The sequence below is a fragment of the Macrobrachium rosenbergii genome, chromosome 2, assembly GCF_040412425.1.
Source record: "Macrobrachium rosenbergii isolate ZJJX-2024 chromosome 2, ASM4041242v1, whole genome shotgun sequence".
NCBI lineage: Eukaryota > Metazoa > Arthropoda > Malacostraca > Decapoda > Palaemonidae > Macrobrachium > Macrobrachium rosenbergii.
This window is the reverse complement of record NC_089742.1, coordinates 86,867,875-86,880,029: the sequence shown is the minus strand read 5'-3', so window position 1 is coordinate 86,880,029 and position 12,155 is coordinate 86,867,875. Positions and strand designations below refer to the sequence as shown.

At 40.9% G+C, this 12,155-nt stretch overlaps 1 protein-coding gene across 4 annotated transcripts in view; it reads right to left on the bottom strand.

The window, feature by feature from the left end:
* Positions 1-12,155, bottom strand: part of LOC136849003 (DALR anticodon-binding domain-containing protein 3) — a 291,701-nt gene that overhangs the window by 137,678 nt on the left and 141,868 nt on the right. For all 4 annotated transcript variants that reach the window (XM_067121844.1, XM_067121853.1, XM_067121860.1 and 1 more), the window contains one exon: positions 1,343-1,521. In XM_067121844.1, the coding sequence (XP_066977945.1) occupies positions 1,343-1,521 (179 nt within the window). The remainder of the gene's footprint in view (positions 1-1,342; positions 1,522-12,155) is intronic.

Below are 12,155 nucleotides of genomic sequence, written 5' to 3'. Positions count from 1 at the left end.
CGTATATATACAATATTACTGGATACAGTGAAGTAAAGCATAACTTGTTAGAAGATCCATGGAAACAATAAATATTTGTTATGTTTGTATTTTATAATACGATACTAATATGTGACTATTACATACGCTAATTTTATATTTCGTGTATGATGATGACCCCACATAAAATTAGCTTCAAAATTAGATCTTCAAAAGTCGCATGATACGCGAGTATACGTGGTATTTTGAATTTCTAAGGATACAGTAAGTAAAACAGCATTTGTAATAACATCATCTTTACAGAACCAATATTTCATACGATACCTGTTGTTGCAAAAGCTTTCTATACAAAGATTGTTTTGGAATTTTTAGCAGTCGTCTTATACTATAGATATGAGATAAATTCATGAAATTTTGTCATAATTTTTACCTTATCTTATCTAAAGGTCATCTTATACATGAAAATATACGGTAACACATCATGCCATATTCATCTCAAACTGAGTAACATAAAGGAAGAGATGTTGGGAATTGTTTTTTTCTAAGAAAAAAGCTATATGTCAAACCACAGATAGCCAATGCATGTCATAAGTAAAAAGAGCTTTGTACATTGTAAAGGCATTAAAAATGAGAATTGCATAACAGGAGTAATAAGGATGTTCAGCAATACTAAATAAATATTTCAAGAAATACAAGATTTACTCAACATCAAACAACCCAAAATTAAAAATAAAGAAATATAGGTGCACAGTACATTACAAGGAAATTTACCAAAAAAACTCCTTGAATGTGTGCTTTCAAAGACATGAACATCCTTACCTGAAAATTTAATATTTGTTAATAATGTACTACAATCATAAAATACAGGCAGTCCCCGGTTTACGACGGTTCCGGCTTACGACGTTCGAGGTTACGACGCTTTTCAAATATACTCATCAGATATTATTTCTGGCTTACGACGCATGTTCCAGGGTTACGACGCGTCGTGCGCCGATCCGACGGAAGAAATATGGCCCCAAAATGGCAGAATAATCATAATTTGAAGGTTTTTTGATGTAAAACTCAATAATAATGCAGTTTACATCGTTTTCAATGCACCCAGAGCATTAAAAGTAAGGTTTTCTTATGATTTTTGACGATTTTCGACGATGTTCCGGCTTACGACGATTTTTAGGTTCTGACTTGGCGCAAGAACGGAACCCCGTCGTAAACAGGGACCGCCTGTACTACCAAATTGGATTCTGGTATGTAGCAATTTTGTCTTAGTTGCTGCTGTTATGAAAATGGTCATTTATCAATGTTCTACTGCTCATTATTGGACTGAAAAAGATAAGTTTTCTGAAAAATACAACGAAAAACCAACCTTTGGTATTTTGAGCACTGTCACTAGTGTCAACTCGGAGATCGTCAGAGTAGGTCTTTGACAGTAAAAATAGAGTCATACAGTGATGAGCCTCTTTGTCAAGAAAATCCATTGCTTCTTTACCAACAACACTGCCATACTTCAACTCCATTGCAGCCTTGAGCTCATCCAACATTATCCTCAGAAGAAAATGACAAATTACCTTAATGTTTAAAAAATTAAGTTTAGTGTAAACAATAAAAAACTAAAGAATGTGAAAATTTTATATTTCATTCTTACATTCAAGTTAGTACTTCATGTAAATTTCAGATATTCTTGTAACTATAGTATTTCAAAATTTTATAGCATTGAAGCCATTATCTGCCAAGGCCTACTCTTAACAAGATAATGCAAAATCCATAAAAATTTTCAAGTTCATCAAAGTACCATAAAGGATAAACACCAGCAGTTACCTCACTGCCAATCTACATGACCAACCTCTGGTATCATTCTCATGCATGACAAATCACGACTATGTCTTTTGTACTATACTTCAGAAGCCAGAGACAATGGTTACCCCTCACTGAGTTTCCAACCATAGCACAGTACAATGAAAAATCACACATGAAGCAACGAGATATTTCATTTCTCAAGAAATATGTGAGTGAAAACTATCAACTAACATCAAGTTACTTTGATCCTTCAAGAAATGAAAGGGGTGAACTTGGGAATTATTTGTATTGCCTACCACAAAACTGTATAGTCTTGGAAGAGGAAAGTTTTAGGAAGTAACTGGAATATGTCAACTTCTGACCACTAAATGTTATTATGAGTGCTCATCTTTCACAGATACAGTACTGACCTGTGGATTAAGCTTTTTTGCTAGAACAAGTACCTACAGTAGATATTGATTATTGATGCACATCAAACTTATGGAGATAAGAGGAAATTTACATATAAAACATAACCAGAATATGAAAATGCAAGAAACTCCACTGTTTTAAGTATGACACAAAAATACCTGAAAATAGCAATTATCAGGATTTTAAAGAAATTAAATATCACAATCTTTAGAATCATCTCCTCATACAAGGTTTAAGAGTACATGAGTAAAAAAGACATCAACACTCAAATTTACCTTATGATGTAATCAATCTCAAATACTGTATAATTCTCTAAAAACAAAATTCATCTTTTCAATAGAAAGCCACTACTTTGACAAAGCCTATTAGTGCATTATGCATAAATACCTAACACATCACTCCGCTTGCACATAAAAACAAATTCAGTGACTCAGGGATGGTGACTAAGTCTTGATGCAGCTATAACATGACCAAGATTTGGAAGGCAGGCAATGTGGTTAAGTTAATATGCTGTTATATAAAAAAATGAAGCTTTTCAAAAGTATATTAATTTTATAAAAACTCATTATTCTAAAGTTGGCTGAATAGCAACGTATGCTGGATATATGCTGACCCAGGAAGGTCTATTAGAAGCAAAAGCATATCTTCTAGAAAATACTCCTGATGTGGCCAAAGAGGTGCTATCATGATAAGTATGCGATTCTGACTCTTGGATTTTCTAAATTATTTGTCTGAATAGGAAAAATAGAAAAAAGCATAAGACTCAAGAGTGTTTCACATAGTGTGAGAGTACACCCATTCTCTAAGCCCCTGGGTCTGCATTTGCTAAACAACTAAACGGTACCTTCTTGTTTACAATTTGAAATGTGAAAAGACTGGATTGGAAGCTGCTACAATATGTCACTAAATTCTCCTAGACACGAGGTGTTTGATCCAATATTGCCATGGTTTTGCTGGAGGAACTAAAGCTTTGAGGAAATGCTGAATGGAGGATTGTAGTCTACTCAACAATTCTCCCGTGAAACAATAAGCACAGCAGTCATTATAATGATGTCTAAACTGTATAAATGACTTGCTGAATTCTCTAGTTCCAACTTCTCCCAAATGACTAGTAGTCTGAGAGCTAGGAGCCATGGATCACTGCTGACGAAGCCATGATAAGCCAGTCATCCAGATAATGAAAGAGCCTGATACCCAGGTACTGAGCCCAAGGCTGATACAGGAACTAGACTTGAAGAGCTGTGGTAAGTTCAGAACACAGGGTATAAAACTAAACTATTCTTCCTCTTCACATAAATCACACTTTCTTGAAGTTAACCCTTAAACGCCTAATGGACGTACCATACGTCGACGAAAATTGTCTGTTGGATGTCAAGTGGACGTACCATACGTCGACTAAAAATGCTTTTTTTAAATATTCGCGGAAAAATAATTATAGGCCTAGTTTGCGGAAGGTTTCAAATCACACGCCTTGAGGGATGCTAGGAGTTCACGGATCAAGCTGTTGTTTTGTTTATAAGCATCACCCAGATGCGCATGCGCGAATTCCCTCCTTCTCGTACCAGACAGCATCAGCGTCGGACCGTGTGAGAGCATTTTTTTTGACGCATCCGTGTTTTGCAGAACTTTGGCGAGTGTTTGCGTATTTGTGCTGCAACAGGACGTTTGCAGAGATGTCTCAAAGCCGTCAGGACCGTGAAAGGCGCATACTGCCTGTCGGTAGTGAGCGTGTGAGATGAGTTTTAGACTGGGATGCTGGAGAAGGACCCAGCAGCCAAAGTGACCCAGCTTCTCAGCGCCGTGTTGTTCACCCACGTGTGACCGAAGGCGACCAAGGACCACATCCCGTGCCTTTTACGACCCCTAGGAAGCATCGGGGTGTCCTGAGGGGCATCCGTAAATTTTTGAAAAAAACTTTTTCCTTCGCTGAAAATCCTGGCATTTCTTGAGTTACATTGTCGTAATTTTTCACCGTTTTATATTATTCGTTACATAAAGTGTTATACATCAAAATGTGCGCAATTTCATGTAGAATACAACAAAAAATAAATCATTCTTTTAGCTTTTAACAGTTCTGAAATATTTTCATTTAAATCACGATAACTGACAAAATTTTAACATTCGGTCAATTTTGACTCGATCGAAAATGCTCAAAAAACGCAATCGTAAGCCAAAATTCTTAATTCTAGTAACAATCAATCACTTACCTTTATTTTGCAACAAACGGAAAGTCTCCAGCACAATATTTCGATTTATGGTGAATTTTTGAAAAAACTTTTTCCTTCGCTCCGCAAAAAATACTAGCATTTCTTGAGTCACATTGTCGTAATTTTTTCGCCATTTCATATTATTCATTACATAAAGTGTTATACATCAAAATGTGCGCAATTTCATGTAGAATACAACAAAAAATAAATCATGCTTTTAGCTTTTACCATTTTTGAAATATTTTCATATAAATAACGATAAATAGAAAAAAAATCAACCCTCGGTCAACTTTAACTTGATCGAAATGGTCAAAAAATGCAATTGTAAGCTAAAAAACTTACAGTCTAGTAATATTCAATCAATTTCCTTCATTTTGAAACAATTGGAAAGTCTCTAGCACAATATTTCGATTTATGGTGGATTTTTGAAAAAAATATTTTCATAATAAAATAAATTTTTGAACATACTTACCTGGTAGTTATATATATAGCTTAAGTCCCAGACGCCACGGCAGAATTTCAAAAACTCGCGGCAATCGCCGATCGGTAGTCAGGTGAACCACCTGTGCGCCCTCTACCCAGGTACCTGGAACCATTCCAACTATTCCTCAGATCTTCCATGCCCCTAGTCTCTAGAGGGGAGGAGGGTGGGAATTTAATTATATATAACTACCAGGTAAGTATGTTCAAAAATTTATTTTATTATGAAAATATCATTTTTAAACATCTAACTTACCTGGTAGTTATATATATAGCTGATTGACACCTTTGGTGGAGGGTCAGAGACAGCCAACATCGTTGGAATTTGCTTAAGGGTTAATAAACCAACTTAAGGTCTTACCTGGATTAAGGAAGCTGACTTCAATGAACTCCCCTCATTTTGTCTGCTTTCCTTAAGAGATCCAGCGATCCACTCAGGGGCTGAAGACCTCTAGGAGCTGCCAACCGGTGTACCAACCTCTATGTGACAAACAACCTATAATACCCTTGTTCCGGGCGCCACCAAGGAACAAAATGATCATTTGACTAAAATTGATGATTGTGGAAGACTGCGTTCAATCTTCACAAACAACCATAAAATTTCAACCATTCCAAGGTAAGAACAAAGGGTATTGTTTTATGGAATTGATTAAGGAAGCCTGAGTTCAATGAACTCCGCCTCATTATGTCTGCCTTCCTTAAGAGGTCCAGCGATCCACTCAGGGGGCTGAAGACCTCTAGGAGCTGCCAACCGGTGTACCAACCTCTATGTGACAGACAACCTATAGTACCCTTGTTCCGGGCGCCACCAAGGAACAAAATGATCATCTGACTAAAATCAATGATTGTGGAAGACTGCGTTCAATCTTCACAAACAACCACCAAATTTCAACCATTCCAAGGCAAGAACAAAGGGTATTGTTTTATGGGATTGGATTAAGGAAGCTGACTTCAATGAACTCCCTCTCATTATGCCTGCATTCCTTAAGAGATCCAGCGATCCACCCAGGGGCTGAAAATCTCTAGGGGCTGTCAACCGTGTATAACCTCTATGTGACTAGACCTCCTCTCAATACCCTTGTTCGGGCTCTACCAAGGAACTTTCATCCCAATGATTGCGGAAGACTGCGTCCAGTCTTCACAAACAACCATAAAAATTCTCAATTCCAAGGTAAGAAAAAAGGGTATTGGTTTATGGGATTGTAGGGGTATTCCCTCTCCCATTACTGAATTAGATGCTATAAACGGGCACAGCGTATAGCAATCTTCGCATGATGTCTGGACTTGTTTTAGATAGTGAGAGGCCAATACTAACTTGCTTCTCCAGAAGGTCGTGTCCAAGATACTCTGCAGGGACCTGTTCTGTTTAAGAGCTACAGAGGTTGCTACTGCCCTGACCTCGTGCGTCTTTACTTTCAGAATCTTGTAGTCTATCTCTCTACATTCCATATGTGCTTCTTTTATCAACTTTCTGATAAAATAAAACAGAGCATTCTTCGACATCTATACAGAGAGCTTTTGACTGAGCACCAAAGCCCTTCTGAATTCCTTCAAAGTCCTTTGTCCTATCCAGGTAGAGCCTTAGAGCCCTTACCGGGAATAGGACTCTCTCTCTCCTCCCCTGTTATGTCCGTTAGGTTGAATCTCGAACGTTCTGGGCTAGGGTTGTGACGAGTATTCATTTTTGCAAGGAAGCCTAGTTGCAGTGAGCAGATTGCCTTGCCTTGTATAAAATCTATATTCTTGCTGAGAGCATGTATCTCACTAACTCTTTTCACTGGCCAAACTGACCAAGAAAAGAGTTTTCATGGTGAGGTCCTTTAAAGATGTCCTCTGCAAGGGATCGAACCTACTCCCCATGAGGAACCTCAGGACCACGTCTAGGTTCCATGCTGGTGAGTTCTCTATATACAAATTTGGGTTACAGAAATATTGGAAGGGGACACATGGTTGTCCTTGCACCATCCTCTAAATACCTCCCACTTGGATTGGTATACCTTAATGGTGGATAACTTCCTTGATTTGCGATAGCGCCTAGCTGCCTCCTTCGAAAAACTTCTGGCTCTTGTGAGTTTTTCCGATAGTCCGAAAAGCAGTTACTAGTAGCGCTTGTAGGTTTTGGTAATATCTTTCCAAGTGGGGTTGTTTGAGTAGATCTACTCTCTGAGGTAGGCTACTCGGGATGTCCACCATCCAATCCAGTACTTCTGGGAACCAATCTCTTGTCATTTAGTAAGGGGCCACAAGGGTCATTCTGGTCCTCTCATGTGACAAATTTTTCAGTACCCTGTGTATTATCTTGAAATAGGGAAATGCATACACGTCCAAGTTGGACCAGTCCACCAGGAACGCGTCTATGTATATAGCCCCGGGATCTGGTACTGAGAGCAGTAAGTGTCCAACCTCTTCGTTTGCGCTGTGGCGTAAGAGATCTATGCAAGGACGTCCCCAAAGTCCTGATGTAGCGTTCATTCTTTTGAGAGGACTTTATTTCCTTCTCAGAATGTCCGCCCTCACATTTTTTTTTCTCCCCTTGGATAAAGTGGGTTACTAGTTTTACATTCTCCTCCTTTGCCCAAAGAAGAGATTCTCTTATTGTCTCGTATAGAGACCTGGAGTGAGTGCCCCCTTGTTTGCTGATGTAGGCCAACGCTGCCGTGTTGTCGGTGTTGACCTGCACCTCTTTGTTCCCCACTGTGTTGAACTCCCTGAGAGCTAGAAGGATTGCAGTTAGTTCCTTCTAATTGATGTTTAACTTCTCCTGCTCTCTGGTCCAGGAGCCCGAGACTTTTATTTCCCTCGTGTTGCTCCCCATACTGAGTCCGACGCTGGCCGGATAACAACACTAGGTCTGGGTTCCTCTAATATAGAGAAGGGACCTCCTGAGCTTGACGGGGACGTTCCACCACTACAAATACGGTCTTATTGGTTCCGAAATAGGGATGCACTTGGTCTCCAGTTCTATTTCCTTGTCCCAGTTCCGATTTAGATGAAACTGTAACGGGCATAAAATTAACCTCTCAAAGGAGACAAACTGTTCCAGCGAGGAAAGGGTTCCCAGCAGACTCATCCATTCCTTTGCCAAGCATGACTGTCTCTTTATAAAGTTCTGAAATTTTCTTGAGGCTTGTCCTGTCTTTGCAATAAACGGAAAAGCCCGAAAATCCTGACTCTGAATCTTCATCCTAAGGCATAGAACCTCTTGGGATGGGATCGGCTGAGATTTCTATCTGTTTATCAGTAGACCTAATTCTTTGTTAGACGCTTGATGCCAGTGCATCTTGAAGTCCTGAGCTAACTCCACGTCTTGGCTTCCAATATCTTGAAGCCTGACGTCCTGACGTCCAATGCCTTGACACTTGACATCTTGGGTTCATTGACGCTTGTCATCATGGTGTTTCACTCTAGATGCTTGACGCCACTGCATCCAGCGTCTAGAGTTTCATTCACCACGCTCAGCGTCTTAAACTTCTAGACGTCTAGAAGCTTTAGTTGGACGTCTATTATCCTTCTTCTCTTTGCCTGGTTGTCACGCAATTTTGCAGCCGGGAAGACAAAGTCTGCTGCATATTTTATAGTAAAGCTATATGCGGGGCTTCCTGCTGTTGGGGACAGGCTGGGGAAGCCTCAACTACGGCAATTATTTCCTCCTCATCGTCAATAATGGACCGTGGAGGGGTTCCGCAGACGAGTTCCAATCCGAAGGAGGAAGAGGAGGATGTACGGAAGGCAGCACAGTGTCCGCCACGCTCTTGCAGCCCGGTATCCTGACTGAATAGAACTGTCTACGTTTGTTCTTAGTAGGAGAGAGCAACCCTTGGGGCTGGAAGGGAAGAGCTCGGGCTGCTGCTGTGGCTACAATCTGTAGTCTATGAAGTCTTATCATGACGTCCCTCAATATTGGGTAACTTGCTCTTGAGAGGTCTCGGCCCAGAGCCAGACGTCAACCTTGTCTGTTTAGGCCGAAAGAGAGAGACCGAAACTAGAAAAACCTTTCCCGTGGACGAACTTCAGAAAATTCTTGGAGATCGGGTGCATGGGGACGTTGAAAATACGCATCCTGGAGGTCCAGTGAGGCCATCCAGTCATGCTGTCTGACCGCTGCTAGAACCGATTTTGTCGTTTCCAAGCGACCTTTTGTTTATTGCACAAAAAAGTTGAGTGCAATCCCGTCTAGCACCGGTCTCTAACCCCAAGCATTTGGGGATCAGGAATAACCGAATGTAGAATCCTGGGAATTCGGATCCTGAACTCTCTGTCTGGTCTCCTTTTGCAACATCATAGACACTTGTTGCTGTAGAACCTTTGCCTTGGTTCTGTCGTTGCATTTGGCAGAAAGGTCGAATTGTCTTGTTACTAGAGGGGGCCTACTCAGGCTGGACAGTCTGGCTCCTACCGCAGTTTGCAGGAGATGGAAGGCAGGTCCTCCTTCTTCCCTGTGTAGAGCCTCTTCTCGTTGTCATTCATCTACCCGCCCTAGAGGAACCTCTATCGGAGGGCCGACCACGAAAGAGCTGAGATACCTGAAACACTGGAACCTCAGCCTTACTCTTTTTAGCGATGAAAGTCGTAGGTAGGACTTTTCTTGCTGTTTTAGATATTAAATCTTACGTGGTTTTCTGGGCCAAAGATGAAAAGGCCTCTATACCAAACCTTGAGAGAAGGGGTGAGAGGAAAAAAGAGGTATAAATCAATTCTGATTTTGATTGGACGTGACCCCATTAGCCAGGAAAGAGCAAAGATGGGCCCTTTTCTTCAGGAGTCCCGCTGAGAAAGGTGCAGTTGATTCGTTGGAACTATCTCCGAGTCCTTTATCCATACACGACATCAGATATATGAGTTCTTCGGTGTCAGTGATTGTTGAATAATTCCATCTTCCTTCCTAAATCTCCAAATTCTTTTGAGGGGGTGGTCCAATTCTGATATCGACCAACAACTGGTGTTTTCCCCATGGCCACTCGACGAGAAGAGTCAACAAGATTCGAGAAGGTTCCTGGGAAGGGGCAGGTATTTCGAGGCCTGGCGATTCTCCAGTTTGATACTAAACGCTAGACCTTGAGCTAGTTTGGTTGGAGGAAAACAAAGGCTGTCTTTCATTGTTTCTCCTTCGAAAGTATCCATTCTTCGTAAATGCTGCCCTCTTAGACGTCTTCACAAGAGTAAATTCTGAAGGCGGGGAACGAGGAGCAGTCAGGATAAATTTCTCTGGAAAAATTTCCGAAAATAGCTTCATAAGCCTTTTCAAGTCTGATAAAAGCTGATGGCCTTTTATATTGTCTTCGTCAGAAATCTCTACAATAGGATTCACAGGAGAATGCGAGATATTATCATTCTCTTCTTCCGATTTTCCGAAGACGGAAGTAGCGACGTCTTTCAAAATATCATCTTGACGCCTGGCGTCCTGGCGTCCAGTCTCTTGACGCCTGGTGTGTTGGCGTCCATTTTCTTGAAGCTTAATGTCTTGGCGTCCAGCTTCATGACGCCTGACGTCCTGGCGTCTAACTTCTCGACACTTGACGTCCTGGCGTCCAGCTTCTCGACGCTCGACGTCCTGGCGTCCATACTTCTAACTTTCGCTGTCCCGTCAAACCTAGAGGTTACTTGAGAACTGGCCGCCTGTGCGACATCGGTCAAAAGCTTCCTCCGGTTGACGACAGCAACCAATGGACGAAAAACACTTTAACCTCGTCTTTCCTATGGCGAGGGTGAGCGCCCTGGGAAACGTCAACAGGTACGCTCGAGGGGGACGACTGCTCGGTAGCTAAAGCCTCTTGCCTCTCTTCGTCTGTCGACTTTCCTTCTCACAGGGGTTGGTGAGCTTGGAAGAGGTCTAGGACTAGGAGCACAACAGGACCGAGCGGTCGCACCCTCCACTGCACTTGCACTAACAACATATTAACACTTGTATTTTTAGATCTCTTATTATCGATCACATATTATCCCTGTCTTCTGAGAGGGATTTTACCTGTTGGGCCAGGGTCTGAATGGCAGCCAACAAATCATTAAGTATTGGGTCCTTACCTGTTTCAGTAGGGGTTCAGAGACTACCACTACGAGAGAAGGATCAATAGGATAGTTATCAAGGGGAAAAGAATTAACTATTCCCTGGTTATATCAAGAAGAGTGAGAAACAGTACTCTTGGCTCTTCTGAGCCGGTCTTTCATTCCCGTTCTTCAGACATACTAAGTGGGGATCCAAGGAGACTTTAGCAAGTCACCTTGTATCCCCACACACACATTTTCACACTCGATGAAGTCAGATATGTTATAAGAAAATCCAAAAGCGAACAAGCGAAAGCCAAAGCCAAAGTGTACTTCACCAAAATAAGTTGCGAAAAAACACAGGCTATGAGCGAAATTCCATCGATGTTACCGACACAGCGGCAGGGAAGATCTGAGGAAGAGTTGGAATGGTTCCAGGTACCTGGGTAGAGGGCGCACAGGTGGTTCACCTGACTACCGATCAGCAATTGCCGCGAGTTTTTGAAATTCTGCCGTGACGTCAGGGACTTAAGCTATATATATAACTACCAGGTAAGTTAGATGTTTAAAAACTTTTTTTTATGTCTGCGCGTTACAAATTCATGCATCATTTTGTGATAATATTTTCTCTGTGTTGCTTTAATCGTTTTACAATCTGTTATACACCAAAATCATCGCAATTTAGTGTACAATACAACAAAAAAAATTAACTCATTAGCTTTAACCGTTTTTGGCTTACAGCGATGCGATTTGTATACAATTATATACGAGTTTTTTTTCGCTGTCATATATTCCAATATTTATATATGATAATGACATTTTTTCATTTCTGATGGTTGCATACTAAACTTCAGGCAATGACAAAAATAAAGGAGCCAAAAATTAACTCTTAATCTTGAACACTAAGCGTGCTGTGATTTTTTGAAAAAAACTTTTTTTCCGCTTCGACGCTTAGCTCCAGTAACGCCGCCTGGCATACAGGAGACGTTTTTGTAAATAGGGCTTCGGCGTTTAAGGGTTAAGTGAATAGGTACCTGGATGTACTGCCTAGATCTTTTAGATCTGTGGATACAATGAAGTCCCCTTTCTTGATAAAATTATCAACTATTCCGCAATTTCCATCCCAGTGGGGGACTGCTGAAAACTAATCTTGAGGGATGAGGTCATTGATGGAGTAAATGCCCAAGCTGCCTTTGGAACTATAAAAAGACAATTAAAAACCATCACAAGATCACCTTTCACACTGGTTTGTTTTATTTAAGCAATATTCTACTTTTAAGGTCTTTAAAACTCAAGGTTCAG